General features: G+C 41.6%; 1 protein-coding gene across 2 annotated transcripts; it reads left to right on the plus strand.

Annotated features, from left to right (window-relative positions):
• Positions 1–670: 670 nt before the first annotated feature.
• On the plus strand, positions 671–15,192 carry rnf122 (ring finger protein 122). 2 transcript variants are annotated; one of them, XM_079162023.1, is made up of 6 exons: positions 671–1,016; positions 6,484–6,640; positions 12,130–12,175; positions 12,271–12,312; positions 12,469–12,551; positions 13,715–15,192. In XM_079162023.1, the coding sequence occupies exons 1-6, from the start codon at positions 992–994 to the stop codon at positions 13,827–13,829; spliced, it is 468 nt and encodes a 155-aa protein (XP_079018149.1). In that variant the 5' UTR covers positions 671–991; the 3' UTR covers positions 13,830–15,192. The 2 variants fall into 2 exon arrangements, with proteins under 2 accessions (XP_079018149.1, XP_079018150.1); XM_079162024.1 differs by having other exon boundaries at positions 12,472–12,551.
• Positions 15,193–16,433: the final 1,241 nt, after the last annotated feature.

Below are 16,433 nucleotides of genomic sequence, written 5' to 3' on the forward strand. Positions count from 1 at the left end.
CTATGCCCTTCAGTGTGAATGGGAGTGAATGTTTAGTCCTGATGGGCAGGTGGCACCTTGTAGGGCAGCCCCTGTCATGACAGCATGCAGTGCTGTGAAGACCTGAGAGGCGCAAGTCCATTTACCATTTACTGATTATTACCACGTATATATTACAAAGTATTATTTCATCTTGTTGTTTGATCTCGGAACTATTGGCACGATTATGAGACATGGCTATAATTTCAGAGCTTTTCCAACCAACATTCCAGCCCCCCCCCCCATCCCACAAATATTCACTTTGCACCACATAAAAATATGCATATAAAGTGTGGGAGAAAAGGGGGGTTCATGGGGCCCACAAGTACCATTTTGCCCCAAGGCCTACCGTGCAGAGACGACTTGGACTCCTAACCTTAGTATTTCTTTAAAGTCTTGACAATGAATTAGCCTGTAAAACACATATGCATAAGGAAAAAGGAGATATGATGGCAGAAACCACGCAGCCCGTCCAGCCAGGCAGTCACAACGCACGCCGACCCAGGCAGCCCGACGATTGGTCTCCCCGCACGTCCGTATGCGTCTGCAGGGGCGGGAGTAGGCAAATCCAGCCAGTGCTGTAGTGTGTCACACAGATGCTGCCGCTGGGTCAGTGTTATGCCGTCTATTAATAATAACAGAGTCGAAACAGCGCCAGCGAGGAGAAGAAGAACAACGGGGGAAATCCACATCTTCATTTCTCCTTTTTTCAGTCTGCACGGATGAACCAAACTATGTGACAAAGGATAACCCCGCTTCAACTGTCGACAGAAAAAAACCGCTTTTTTATCCAGCTTTTTATTGGTCTTTTTTATTTTTATTACAGGTGCCATTGTCTCGTTCACACTGCTGGTAGACAGTCACTGGCTCTACTCGGGCCACTTCATTGCGGTCATCCATCTGCACGGGCGGTTGCGGCTTGTTGGTAAACACGAATCGGATCCCGCCGGCAAGGACTCCCTCTGGTGCATTGATGCACCCATTTCAGTGGTGTAACGGTGAGCAGTCTTTTTATATTGTTAGGCCTCTGAGATAATGTGCAATACAGCCTGTCAATCTCTCGCAGCAGTGATATCATTGAGCTAGATTGCAGTCTCTGAGTCACTCCAATGTTTTTTTTTTCTTCTAAATTTAGACATTTCTATTGTGAGGACCTATACTTAAGAAAAACCAAACCCATCCTATTAAGACTTGTGGTGCGTAACAGTGACAAAAAAATAGTCCTGCACTTTATTTCATGAGCACTATGTTAACATGTGATGAATGGTTTATAACGCACTGTAATATAGAAAGTCTCGTATACAGTATAAGTGTTTATTAATGTATTTGTCAATAACTTTAACTCCTCCTGTGAGCACCCATAGGTGGAGGCCCACAAGATATTGAATGACAATATAGTAAAACTGTATAAAATACGTCTTCATATGAGAAGTTGTAATAACTATAATAACACTTTTTCTGTTTTTGTTTATATCTGCCTATAACGTCATTATTAGAGCTGCAACTATTAGGCAATGAATCGATTACCAGAAAATTTATCAGCAACTATTCTATTCTTTTGTCATTTTTCAAGCTAAAATGGCTTCTCAAATGTGATGATTTGAATCTTTTCTTTGTCATAAATGACAGCAAGCTGGACGTCTTTATATTTCAGAATGTTGGTCTTAGAACAAACTGATTGAATACGTCACCTTGTGCTGCAGGAAATTATGACTGGTATTTTCCACAATTTTCACATAATAGACAAAACACTAAACAGAGAAGATATTAGACAGATTATTAGATAAAGAAAATACGTTATAGATGGTTATAAACCGTTTATTACATGTGCTGTGTACTGCTTATAAATGCTAAATAGAAGGACTTTAGGTTTTACCCACGTTCCGATTATATTTCAAGGTACCACATCATATTCCTTAAATGGCTGATATGCCTTATTTGAGCTGAAGAACATGTTAAAACAGCAATTATCTGAATGTTTAATCAAGTTGTGCATTGATTGGTGGAATAAGAGACTGCTTAATCAATAGAATCCTTTATTTCCATCCAAATTAATTCCAGTTGAGAGCCACACAAGGCCAGTCTTTGTGCTCTTTGTGTAACATTTTGCCTCTCTGGCTAATCTTGTTTACACTGACTGACTCTATCTGCAGCCTCTCACTTACAATTTTCACGGTCTCGACCAATTATCTCCAAAAGCCCCAAAAAGTCTGAACAACTTTCTCTGTCTTGTTTGAAAACTGCCGCCTGCGTACGGAGGCGCATCTGTCATTCTTGAAACAAAATGAATCCCTTCATGGCAGTGAACCGGTGTGTCGGTGCTTTGTTGTCACATTGAAACCTGGTGAAGATGATGGATTAGTCGTCTTTTTTTTCCTCCGGCTTTGCCTATTTGAGAGCAGCAGCCACAGCAGCCTCCTCGGTGGACTGTTGGCGGTGCTCAGACAAAAACAATTACTCCCTTTGTGCTGCTCAACTCCCCTGCTATTCATAGGGGGAATAACGCACACACACACACACACACACACACACACACACACACACACACACACACACACACACACACACACACACACACACACACACACACACACACACACGGACAGACACACAGTATCAAAGAGTGACATTCTGCTGGAAAAATGAAGGCAGCCACACAGCTCAGCTCTGTGTATCTGTGATCATGCCTACAGTGTTTATGCGTGACACATGTAGCACTTTCATGCATGTGTTAGGGAGTTTCGGGTGCTATCTACTCTCTTCTTCTTCCTCTTCTTCTTCAGCAGCAGCAGTCACGCATGCAGGCTTGAGTGTTTCCCCCCCCCCCCCGATGTGAACTGTTGAATATTTGATGTGAAGTTCTGTCTTTAATGCGTGCAGCAGCAGCTGCAGAAGCAGCTTTGTGTGAACGCGCCGTATATAGGACAAAACCCGACCAGGCATCTAGGAGCTGTCAGGGGAGCTGCCACAGTCGACGTATTTTACAGCTCTATCAAATCACGGAGGGACTTCCCTGCCTTTTTGAACAACATCTCGAGAATCTGTCTGACGGCTCAATACGACCGACTCGGATTCTCTCAAAATGAGAACTTTTCGCCAAAGGCTAGCCTCCATCCTTTTCCCCCCAGCATCTGCTACTCTTGGCGCCATGGCAACGGGGCGCCTCCAGAGTGAGCCGATATATAGGTCAGTGGTTATGCGGGGCTCCACCCAAAGAAAAATACCACATATATAGCTGTCTGCTCTCCATGCATACAAAGGTGGAGGAGGAAGACGTGAGCAACCATCCATACCGACAGACAGACGGTTGGGACATGACACACACACACACACACACACACACACACACACACACACACACACACACACAAAGACCTGAATACAAATGACCCAGACTTGGTTTGTGAGTCTGCAGCAGCTTCACAGGTGATTTGTGGCCATCAGCTGTGCAGTGACATGAATACAGGAACATGTGCTCTCCCCCCCCCCCAGTCTGTGTCTCTTTGTCTGCTGACGATCTTTGTGAAGCAGACTGTTTGACACAACGAAAAGATGGAGAACATTAGATCTACATCTACTGATTTGTCTGTTTGAGTGCATGTTCACATCCTCACGTGTGTGTATAACTATACCATTGTGGACACTTAGATTGGGGATGCAACGCATGTTTTTGTTTTTTAAATGTTGATGCTGATTAAACCAAACATTGGACTGTTTTAAGGCAAGCAGCGACTTTCTGGCATAACTTCCCCTATACTTACAGAAAGGAAAAAGTCCTTTGTAAAAGTAATATCAGCAAACTGTACTTAAAGTATCAAAAGTAAAAGTATTAAGTAAGAAATGCCCCTGTGATTGATATATTGTATTATATATTATTAGGTATTTATTACAGAGCTGTGTAGATGTTCGAGGTGAAGATAGTTTGAACTACTTTATAGAGAGGAGAGAAGAACAATTGTATTCAAATTTATACTTTGTATTTTACTTATCACATGTACATTTCTGTTAAACAGTTATTCCAATGAAACCATCTTTTTTGTTGGTTCTGTTAACACCTCACAGACATACAAGGACCCCAACTAGACACCGACCTGAAGATATAATTGATAGTGTGGAATGTGCAATTTTGTGTTTTCTCTTTAAAAACCAGGAACATTGAACAGTTTTTGGTGGCTAGTCAAAATGTTGTTAAGAGACTAAGAGCTTAGACTCCTGACCTCTTGATTTGTAAGATCCTGGCTGTGCGGCCCTGCACACATCCTTCAGTTTGTGTTTCATTTACAAATGCCGAGGTCTCCGGTAGTGATCGCCTCTCACTGAGTGAAGTCATTTAGCGGTGGAACTTGAATGTGCAGCCGCCGCGAGCCTTGATAAATGAGGCATCACTGCTCATACAGAGAGAGTGAAACTACGAGGCGCGAAGTATTGATCCTCTCACGCTGCAATCTCACTGTGAGGCGGGAGAAATGTCAAATAGAAATGTCAACGTGTCACTTTCGCTGCAGGACTGACTAGAAATACCACGATCTATATATATATATATTAAAAAAAGTGTTCCACAAGAAAACAATACCCATCACAGGGATATGAAACTGGTAAAGGTCTCAATCCATCCGTCAGTTTGGCGATCTGCTCATTAACCCATATTCATCTGTTTTGTCATACCCCCATCCATTTGTCCATCATCCATCCATCTCTCTCTTTCTGTCCATCCATCCTTTTGTTTTCATGAGTCTATCCATCCCTCCCTCCGTCTGTCCGTGTATCCATTCATCTGTACATCCATCAGTCGTTCTATCCGTCAGTTTGTCTGTCCATACAGTTATCCGTCCATCTGCCTGTCCGTCTGTTCATGTTTCTTTGCCAATCCATCCATCGATCCGTCCGCCAATCTGCCTGCCCATTTATCCATCCATCATTTCATCCGTCCAACCCACAGTAGACAGGCTGCCAGTCCGTCTTAGGACCAGTAAACATAGACAAACAACACATTCACACCTACTAACTATTTAGAGTTTCCAGTCCACCTGACCTGCATGCTTTTGGACTGTGAGAGGAAAACGGAGCGCAGAAACATTAAATGCATGTAGCCTTTACACAAACAAGGAGTAACTGGTGAACATGTTTCTTGCTATTTCTTACAGTTTGTTTCTACCATGAGATAAGTCGCTGCCGTGTCGCCTGGAGGGGTCTGGATTTCTCTATTATGATTAAACAATACACAACATTATTTGTAGTCATTCAGCTGCTTCAGTGTTTGATCAAAATGAAAATCTGCAGATTCCCTCGTCCCTCTGCGGCACACATCCTCCTCTTCCTGTTCTAATGTGGGCAGGTTCATATCAGCAGACTGCGATGAGTCCTGCGTTAGCTCCGATTCACTCTCACTCACTGGGTTAGTGTGACCCCGATCTCACAAAGCCCCCTCTCACATGCAGATACTGACTTCTCATTACTCATTCAGACACACAAGTGTGCCCTCTGTGTCTCTGTCTGTCTAATCTACAACTGCTTCTCTGCGCTATAGTTTCTCCCTTGCAATCTGTGAATTCGTGGTTCTTCTCGATTTATATATACATAAAAAATAACATAAGAAACACACCCCATCAAATACTGTGAACTGCACACGCGGTGCAACATGTCCAGTGGTCATGGCCACATTTGTTCTTCAATCTTCCCCCTCCCCCACCTCTCTACCTCTGACCTTGACTGCAAATAGCAGTGCTACAGTGATAATCTATTTCATGGTAAAACAAACACACACACAGCACGCAGCAAGGAGGACGACACAAAGAAGGGGGGGGGCACCCTTAATTGAAATACCATCTGTTTGGATCGGAGCACGCTGCGAAGTTCTTCCTAAAAGCACTCAGTTCAAGATATGAAAACAGTCCTTGTTGGTTTATATGAAGGATTCACCTCCCTGTACAAGAATACAGATATCTTTTGCTGCCATTTCAATCAAATTGCACTCGCCGATTCTCAAGAGTTTTTGAGTGTCTTAAAACTAATGAACTGGATTTCGTCTGTGGCTAGCTGCTCTCGTCTGTCCACTTTCATGCCTTTGAACTACTCCGACCTGTCATTAGACAAAGAAGTGTGGATCTATATACAGCCATGTTGCTTGGAAACCGCAATAAGAGTGTTCTACGTACTACTTTGAAAAGGACTCATTTGCCATTACAGGATAGTGCAGTGGTGCTCTTTCTCCACCTCTTTTCCTCAGCCTTTGTCTCTGTGCATGTATGTGTGTAAAGCTTCAATGTCGGACTTCCATTAGAGGAGGACGTAGCTGACTCTCAGCTGACGATGAATAGTAGAGTACTTTAAGTATGTGTACAGTTTTAGCTGTGTTTTGAAATATATTCTTGTGTGTAGCTGTTTCAGGCCTTCGTGTTCCTGTTGTTTCTATAGCTTACGTCTTCATGCAAATGTGTCTTAAATCTCCCCTCTGCCTTTGTTTAGGGTGCTTCTGTGGTCTGGGACTGGTTTACTCCAACAAGTCGTGCACCATGCCGCCCATCACCTTCCAGGACCTGCCTCTCAACATCTACATGGTCATCTTTGGGACAGGCATCTTTGTCTTCATCCTGAGTCTCATCTTCTGCTGTTACTTCATCAGGTGAGGGGCGACAGGCACAGAAATATGTCATTGAAAACAAGAAATGTGTGAAAAAAAACAAAAACAGGACTAAGGCTTTTTTCAAACCTATATTTCTTTTGCTCTGGTCCGAATCAGTGGATGAGTTGGTTAACTTCCTCCTGGTTCAGTTTCATTTCTTGCTAAAAAGCAATTCAAGCAAACTGAAATGCATCAACTGGCTCTTCTTGACCCGTTGAGTTCAAACTTGCAGGGTGTGCCTTGTACTGTATGTGCGTCAGATCGAGGTTGGATCATGTCCTCGCCACAACCAAATAGCTACAGAATGGTTTGTGACCGGACTGAGACCACTTCCTCTGCAGGCTCTCTGTGTGATTGTTTTGGTCTGCACCCAACTCAAGTACGACTGCAATGCGACTTTTTTCATCCGATTATGCCAGGATGCATTAACTGTCAAGTCCGTACGCTCCGAGATGTGATATTGCTCACGTTGAGATCCGATCAGCCAGACCACATGCCGAGGTGGCCTGGCTCGCATTGAGTTCGGATCTCATTGAGGAGTGGACAGTATTTGGGCACAATCCAGACAGTTTATCAGACGTAGGTCTCCATCATCTTCCCCCCACAAGGGAGTTACTCTACCGAGGAGAGCAAAGGGGAGAGATGAGGAAAACCGGGGCTGGAGCAGCTGAGACCTGCTGCCAGTCTTAAGTTAAGTTAAGTTACATTTCCTGATTTTGCTGCTTCATAATAAAAGCTTTTAAATAACAAAATAACTGGGGCACTTGTATTGTGAAGAGTTGAGTTGGTGAGAATTAGAGTTTTCTTAGTGGCTATTCTTCATTGAAACAAGTCTACTAATCCTGCAGAGAGAAAGAGTAAGCAGCAAAACTATTTAAAAAATATATATTTTAAAGAAGTTGTAGGAAATTAAATGTGTTTGTACACCACTTTACAGCTACTATCCCATCAGGCAAGTCATATCTGTCATAAATAGCTGAGTTCTGGTCTGGAACATCTTATCCCAAAAGTGGCGTTGCAAAGATAAGTGTAACCATGTCCAAATGCCACTCAAACAAACCAGTTTGACAGGACAAAACAACACTTGTTTTAGGCTTTGTGAGGCAGCTCTGCAGCAGTGCTTTGCTTTAAATGCTAAGGTCAGCATGCTAATATGCTCACAAGGACAATGCTAACCTTGTTCACCATCGAATATAGTGCATTAGTATGCTAACATTACAAAAGCACAGCTGAGGCTGATGGGAATGTCAGTTTTGCAGATATTTGATGCTGAAAAATATCTTTTGACAACAATTTGACCTGATGGTGGCGCTAGATAAAACATCAGGGACTCACCAAGGGAATATGATTCATCCTCTGGGGGGGTCACGATTATATTTACAGAATTTCATGGCAATCTATCCAATAATTGTTGAGTGATTTCAGTCTGAACCACAATGATGTGTGTGTAGGCAAGAAACAGTGAGGGAGGGAAGGAGGAAGAGGAATAAATAGAGGAACAGGGTGACCTCTCCCGCTGTTGACGGTAAACTCCCTGATGAGCTGAATGGACGTTTGTGTCTGAAGGACGGGATATGAGGCAACAGGAAGCAGCGCGCCACAATGTGTGAGGACAGCAGCGAGGAAAACTGCAGAGCGACTCAGAATAAACTCGACCTGAATAGCACACAGTGGGAGTACACGAAAAGCACATCACACATGAACGTCTGCGCTGTACAAAATCATAAAAGGAAGCGCCAACACCTGCAAAGGGTCTGTTTTTTAATCTGAGCTGTCTCTGGACGACTGAGCATCTGAATTTGGAAGTTAACCTGACATTTCAAAATGTGCTATTATTTTTGGTGTTGCGTATGATTTTTGAATGGCCTCTTATCAAAATGTCAAACAATTGGAAAAAACTTGTCTGTCGGCTGGAGACAGAGCAGTGAGAATACAAATGAACATCACTAACAGTTAGTAGCCGGTATCCAGCAGGTGTGTGACGCCTTTTGTTTGATTTTGTGCATTTCCCTCCTGTGTGGTCTAATTTCTATAATTACATATAAATTAATTCCCACAGCAGCACCAAGTGGAATAGTAATAATAATAATAAAACACCAGCAGACAAAAGAACATCAACACAAGAAAACTTCATCGGGCCAATTACAGTATTTTGACTATCACTATATTTAAAGTGCCACAAAGTTGTAAACATAGCGGAGCATTTTTAGCAGCTGAAGAGCCAGATATTTTGAGAAGTGAATTGTGTACCCCGGAGACGATCATCAGGATACAATAGCATGCATTCATTGGTTTGAATAAGTCACACAGACTCCACACCAAGGGGAACAATACAAACCTTAATATTTCAATATACCTGTAACTTGCAAAGTTAGACAAGATAATGTTGAGCAGCAAACAACTTGAGCTAACTCATGGGTTTGCTGAGATCAATTATTTTGAGAAACAGAAATTCCTTTGTTTCAACTCTCAGGCGAACCTGAAGGAAATCTTTTAAAAGACAAAAAACAGGTATAATTTAGAGTAGTTTTAAATCTCTAGGACACTTTTACGTTGTAGTTATTACCCAGAGAATAGAAAACCTGGCCGGCACATTTCTGTGCTCATTAATGTTTTGTTTGGCCTGGGCTCGGCACCTAATTGACCATCAACTCTGTCAGACAGGCTCGGATCCTTCCCGTTTCTCTCGAAGCACTTGCCTGTGAATCATAACCAATGAGTCACTTCCTTTTGGCCCCATTACCATGCTGAAGGTAGTCTTGGGTAGGAGTGTGATTGTGAATTCATTTATAGACCGGGTGATTCATCAGATGAATACTGAGTGATGAATGTCATTGTCTGTTGGGGGCAGGCTTCCTATTATACACTCAGAGACGCTCTCTCTAAATCATGCGTGTCTGGGAGTACGGGATGTTCGATTTTAACGTCACGGTGACTTAAAGATCCGTCTCTATTTGGCTATGTGAGATCTTTACGCATACAAAGCAAAAAGCAATTATATCTTTTCAGCCTTCATAATCAAACCGTTGCTGTTCTAACAGTGGCTCAAACCGGGGGCGTACACAGCAGTACCTGCAATGTACAAGAGTGCAAAACCACGAGGGTGTCAAGAGCACACTCCAAAAATATCACATCTTAATTATACCCCAATGTGCTCTAACAGCAGCAGTTCTGTGTTCCGTGTTTTTAACATTGACTTTTACTTATTAAGAACTGCACTCAAGTACAATTTTGGGGTACTTTTACTTTAGTTGTGTATTTAATACTACTTAATACTTCTGCATTGCATTTCAGAGGGAAATATTGTACTTTCTACAGGACAACATTCATCTGACATCTGTTACTTTGCAGAAGATTTTACAAACAAAACACATGATGAATTAATAAAATATTATAATTTATTCCACTATACTTTAATACTTCATTTTGCTGATAATACAGTACTTTTACTTTTAAGTGAAATCTTGAATGTAGGACTGTGAAGTTCAAAATATACTTCTTACACCACTGCAATACAGTGACTGAGCGCAGAGGTATTAAGCCACCAGATCCCACTGACTCATTTAATTTGCCGTCAGTGATCCTTGAGACTGGACCTGTGAAATCCCCTGAAGGTCAAAATGCCGGCTATTAAAGCGTAACACAGTTGTTCATTAGCCAACAACAGGAAACATGTCTGCGCCCAGTCAAACTTCTAATAATCAGAAATGCCTCTCAAATCCCCCCCCCGCAGTAATATGAAGGTGTACACGGTCATTCACAGAGATGCCATCTTACCTGCAGATAATCAGCAGGCTGGAGGTCGTTTTCTCTGAAAATATCAAAGTAGGAAACAAATGAACTGCAAGATGGCATATTATAAGCAGTCACGTTAGTAGCAAAACGTTGCCTTGGCTAATGTCGTCATCCAAGGAAATGACCTAGTGTGTGATGAGCTCTATGCTATGGAAAAGCAGTAGTCTATCATTCACACCTGTTGAATTCGTTGTTACTTCATACAATAAGAACCGGACGTGGTCTATTCTTGCAGAAACACTGAAATCTCAGTCGTGTCCCCCTTTTCACCCACTTCACATCGTTCTCCAGGCTTGAGAAACCGCGACACATGTAAAACATGTATCCTCACATTGTTCTGCGTGGAAGATTGTTAGCGGCAATCAGTGTAAACAATAAACCAAGTGACAAACTCAGCAAATCTTTTCCTGACTTTAATTATTTTTTTTCTTGAGGGGGGGGGGTCAGATAAAAAAATAAACCTTCATATTTCATCTCAGATGCTGTGACTGCATTTAGTTTCAGGCTCAAACCACAGACAGTGATAGACATGTGAGTCTATGTTTAGTTGTGTAAAAGCAGGAGGCCAAAAATAACCGCCTGAACCGACGCAGCTCGCCAAGTGATAAAGATCTCCTCTCTATTGTTGGTTGCGAGGGCGGTGCAGGGATTCGAAGACGCAACGTACTCATTAGCTGTGTTTGTGTATCTATGTGCGTGGAAGTGTGTGTGTTAGCATCCGCGTGTTCAGCGTGTGGACAATGTGCGCGTGTGCTTGCAGGGGAACATGTATTTGTCTGTGGATGTGTCGCTCTTTGAAAAGACAGCTAATTGTCAAAGCTTACCCTGCTTCTGTTACACGCAGTCCCATAATGTAGCCACACAAACAGAAAACCTCAGCCTGAATCCAAGACCTGCTGCTAAACTTAGCTTTGAATAAATACAAACATCTGTATCTCCTAATCGACTCATGGAAGTAGTTACAATGAGCTCAATGCGACCGGCAGCAACAATAAATTGCTGCCTCCACTCAGCAAGATGAGGGATTCGCTTTCAATAGTCTACTTGCTGATAATACTTATTTTACTTTAAGCTGCACTGATCAGTATTTTCATATGAACGATAGGTCAAATGACTTTGTGTAAGGTCACAGGGGTCATCCACAGTTAAAGTAGGCTGAAGTGCATTGTTGTGATAACCTCTCTGTGGTAAGAAGTATTTAAGTATTTAGATCCTTTACTTAAGTATGTAAGCAATCCCACAATGAAAAAATACACTGTTACAAGCAGTCCTGTATTTATAGTATAAGTCCAGAAGTATAGAAAAATGTACTTATAATATCAAAGGTACTGGGACCCATGAACAACACTGGGGAAGATGGACGTCATACAAGAAAAAAGACGACTCTGACAAGTGAGGATCAAAGACTGTAAAGAGAGAGTAGTGCCCTCTACTTTTCTATTTCTAGTTTTTTATTTTTAGAAATATTTCTATTTCTGTCATCCATGATGTTTTGCTGTGGTTTTGTTCAGTGTAATAGAAACTGAAAAATAAGTAAATATCAAAAGTGACTTTTTCAGAGAAAAACTTTGAATGCAGGACGTACTTTTACTACCTCTACTTGAAGTTAAGCAAGAAGTACATGTAGAAGTATGGTCGATGAAACAGGTTGTAAACAAAGCTATTTATTAATGTGTTTCTCTATTCATCCACAGCAAACTACGACACCAAGCCCAGAGTGAGCGGTTTGGATACAGAGAAGTATATCCTGACGTTAATATCTAAACTCTCTTCAGGTCTGAATAATAATAAATGAATAAATCTCTCTAAAACATATTTTGTTTATGTTACTCCAGGTGGTTTTAAAGGGAGATCCAAAAAAGTTGAATCTTCATGGGGTAAGGATGTGATTTTCATGTACAATTGCACTGATTCCTGCAAAAAATGAACAACTTGAAATGTTTTATAATATGAAACAAAAAAAAAAGAGAAATGATGCATGATAATTTCATGAAAAAACGGTCCTAACTCTGTCCTGTCTGTCACTCACGCAGCAGACGTGCGCCGTGTGTCTGGAGGACTTCAAAGTGAAAGACGAGCTGGGAGTGTTGCCATGCCAACATGCTTTCCACAGGAAGTGAGTACAGGAGAGTCTCTGTTTCTCTCCTCTTACCGCTTTGCACCCGCAGGGGCTTGTTAAAATGAAGATGACCGCATTTGATCTGATACACGGACAGTTTTGGTTGATTTATTCATGACTAAATTGCAGCATTACAGGGAGGAGTGGTCCGGACAATAGCGTATCCCAGCATGCGCGTAGACGGTAGACGGCACGTAGAATCAGCGCTTCAAGCATTCCTGATGTTTATTAGGTGTCTACAATTCGGATTTTCAGTCATCTTGAACATGAGCATGTTTTATACATCAATATCAATCAGAAGGGGCTGAATAAAAGATATAGGAATACAAATAATGAAATGATTATATTTGACTACACAACTGGAAAACTTGAAATGATACGTGGATCACAGAGATCGTGGCAAACTGACTGGTTGAATGGAAAAAACAGTAAAATGCCCTCAGTCAGCTGATTGAGTTGGAGGCAGGAAAAGGAGAGAGACATCCTCTCTAAGCGTCGGCCCATAAAGATGAGGTAGGACAGTCTAGACACTGGTGGTGGTGATGGAGTAGAGCAGGCAGGTGGTTGACTGAAACTTTTAGTTGAACCGCCCTGAACATCCCGGAGGTGATACGTTGTGCCATGGCAGTAATACAAATTGGCTGGAGGAATGTGGGCATAAACAAAATCAGATGTGAGATTTGTGAATGGAGGTACTTGTACAGCGTGAGAAGGCTGAAGTATTGGAGAAAATTAGAGCAGGAAGAAAGAAGAAAGTCACTTGAGACAAGAGACCGTCCTAAATTTTTTTTTCACCAAATCTTCATAATAATACAGGGCTCTCACGTGCATGGACAGCGGTGAAATGTAAACCGTGTCCATTTACTCACGTCTACTTTTGAGGGTTTTGTACTTTACTTGAGAATTTTCTGCTACTTTATTATTGTACTTCACCACATTTCAGAGGAAAATATTGTACAACAGCATATTGTAAATTAGCTACAAGCCAACCAGCTAAAACATCAAAATGCTGCAGACACATTGAACACTCCTACTTACTACTTTTACAGGTACAATTGTGCTGCTTTCAACTTTTACTTGTAATGGAGTATTTTATCGTGTTATATTGTTCCTCTCACTTAGGTAAAAGATCCCCTCCTGTCTGTTAATCTTTTGCTCAGGTGTCTGGTAAAGTGGCTGGAGGTGCGCTGTGTCTGCCCCATGTGCAACAAGCCCATAGCTGGCCCCCCTGAGCAGCACCACAGCATAGGGACTCTTCTGGATGAACTGGTGTAACTTCTCAAACACTGCCAGCCCGGGTGGGCCGCAGCCGCCCGGGCCAAACCAGCTGATATAAGGTAGCGACCAACAGGAAGAGAGACACTGTTTTGCTGCGAAGAAACACGGCAAAAGCACCAACATGATGATAGTAAGTTGGGGTAACCTAGTTACTACCCGGAGAAAGACTCTGAAGGATGCTGTTGCCTAGCAACCACCTCCGAGATGGCAACACGACACCCTGTGGTGTCTGAGAGATTATCTCCAGCCGCCCACACATCACTCCGCCACTCTTCAACATCTGCGCTCTGTCACATCTGTCTCTTGTTGCCTCGAGTCAGGTTGATCAGGCACCACTGAAGAAGGGTTTTCATTTTTCACAACGATGTGGACGAGTGAGTGTTGAAGGATGACAGCGCTGGGTAAGATCCCCTCCAAGCATGTACCAGTGTTATTTTCACTAATATGAAATAATGTGATATCGGCTGATGCCATTAAAACTTGAGCCAAATTACGCTAATTCAGATGTTTTGAGACAAAGCCACAAACAAAGATGTATTTCAACATCCCCGACCGAGCACGAGAACACATTGACAGTTGAAACTTTGTAGACTAAGATTAAAGCTCCAGAGCATAAATTGAAGGCACGCTGGTTAAAAAATGATGGAAAACATGGATTCAGGCATCATCAGTGGGATTTAAATTAATCATATTACAGCTCAAACTGTTGTCCACGTGTAGCAAATTAATCAGTATTTATATCAAGTCAAACCAATTGATTTTTTGCTTATATGTGCTACTGATACTGACACGTCCTGCCTTTCACTGTAACAGTTTGGTTCTTTGTTGAAATATGTTGATTTTTTTAAGAAATTGCACTTTAAATTCACACAAAAAAAAACAGCCATTGTAAAATATTAAGAGTAAGGTTTGGATGCAACACAGCAGGTTTCGTGTTTCCAGGTGTGGTGAATCTTTTATAAAAGTCTGTGAAGTATCCGAGATGCTGCTTCATCTGGAGAGAAGGGAGGCAGCAGAACAGTCCCTCGCTGTTGTGAATTCATCTGGGAAGCAACTAAATCTCACGTTCATACATTTCTTGTGGCATTATTGCTGAGATTCAGTTTTTACATTCCTCGGTTGTAGTTCTCTTTTTTGTTGTGATTTACAGCTCTTCAGAAAGCGAAACACTGCCTAAAATTGAGCACAAAACTCACGAAGCACATTGTCCAGACACTGACGGCACCTGCACTGTAATTAAAAGCCAAACACACACGGGAGTGCTGTTGAATTCACATGCCAAGAAAAGAAAATGTCGAAGAGATTGGTTCACTCTGATTCTGGCCACATTCCACATTTTGTAATCGAAACAGATGTAAATAACTCGAAACAATAATAAATACAGTTGTCTGTTTTGTTGAGCTTCTCTTGTTTGTCTCGTGGTATTCATGTATCTGGCGCCATCATCAGGTGAAATACTGCATGAAAATGTATTAAATTATTCTACCTAGTTCACTGCCTCTCAACCTTTTTGGCTTTTGACTCTCTAAAGCCGAACAATGCTTTGTGTATTTGAACCAAAGAGAAATGTTTCCTTCTCAAAAGGTTTAGTGTGAGTAGGCTTCAGAAAGGAATACTCTTTTAATGGAAGTAACGTTCTTCTTCTTTACCTTGTTAAGAGGGCTGTAATTAAACATTATTGGTGGTTTAATCAAATATATGGTTAATATTGTTATTATTATTATTCAAAATGTTCAGAAAATAGTGAAAAAAGCCAAACAGTTACTTCTTCAACTTTCTGCTAAACTAAATCAAAAGTGTTGGTTATCCAGTGAGTTAAATTAAACTAACTGCAAGTCTTTTTCGGGGAAAGTTTAAGAGCTAAAAACTTGTTCAATTAAACCCCAAGGAGTATGTTATGTTATTCTGGCAGTGTGTGTGTTTAGTGTGTCAAGTATTTGTTTGATACTGGCTGAATACACACTGGTGAGACTGCTACATAATAAAAGACAAAAGCAAGACATGAATAAATAAGAGCAGTAAATAATATAGAGAAAAATAGTAACACATGAATACAATAATAAGTTCCACTCTCTCCCTGTCGTCTTTGCCCTTTCCTTTACAACATATTTGACATGAATTCTAAGCCACTGCATAATAACACTCACATTTCACTAAATATGAATAATAACAATGAGTTATGAAGGAGCTTATTACGGTAAATGCATTCAAATTTTACACTAAAAATCTCTGAATTTAAAAGTGAATAACGGGGTTAAACAAAGCAGCAAACTAAAAGATTTAGAGGAGTTGGAGCTCAGGAGTCAACATCCGAATGAAAACAAGGACCATCTGTGCGCTGCCTCATTAAATGTGCAAGACCCCGTCCTATTGGCGGGTCTAACCGGTACCTAGCTATTTCCCCACAGCAGATTGCAGGTGGCCGAGCATCGAAAGTCTGAAGGGCATTCCTTACCCCGGTTGCCTTCTAATTAGACTTAAGGGCAAGGAGGAGCCTCGGGAGGACCTGAAAGGGGATCCAGGATGGAGGCAGATGGTGTGAGATCTCACATGGATGGAAGTGAACACTGGGTCTGATAGAAAGTGAGAGATGGAAAAAGA

Source organism: Pholis gunnellus, assembly GCF_910591455.1.
Source record: "Pholis gunnellus genome assembly, chromosome: 6".
Taxonomy (NCBI): Eukaryota; Metazoa; Chordata; class Actinopteri; order Perciformes; family Pholidae; genus Pholis; species Pholis gunnellus.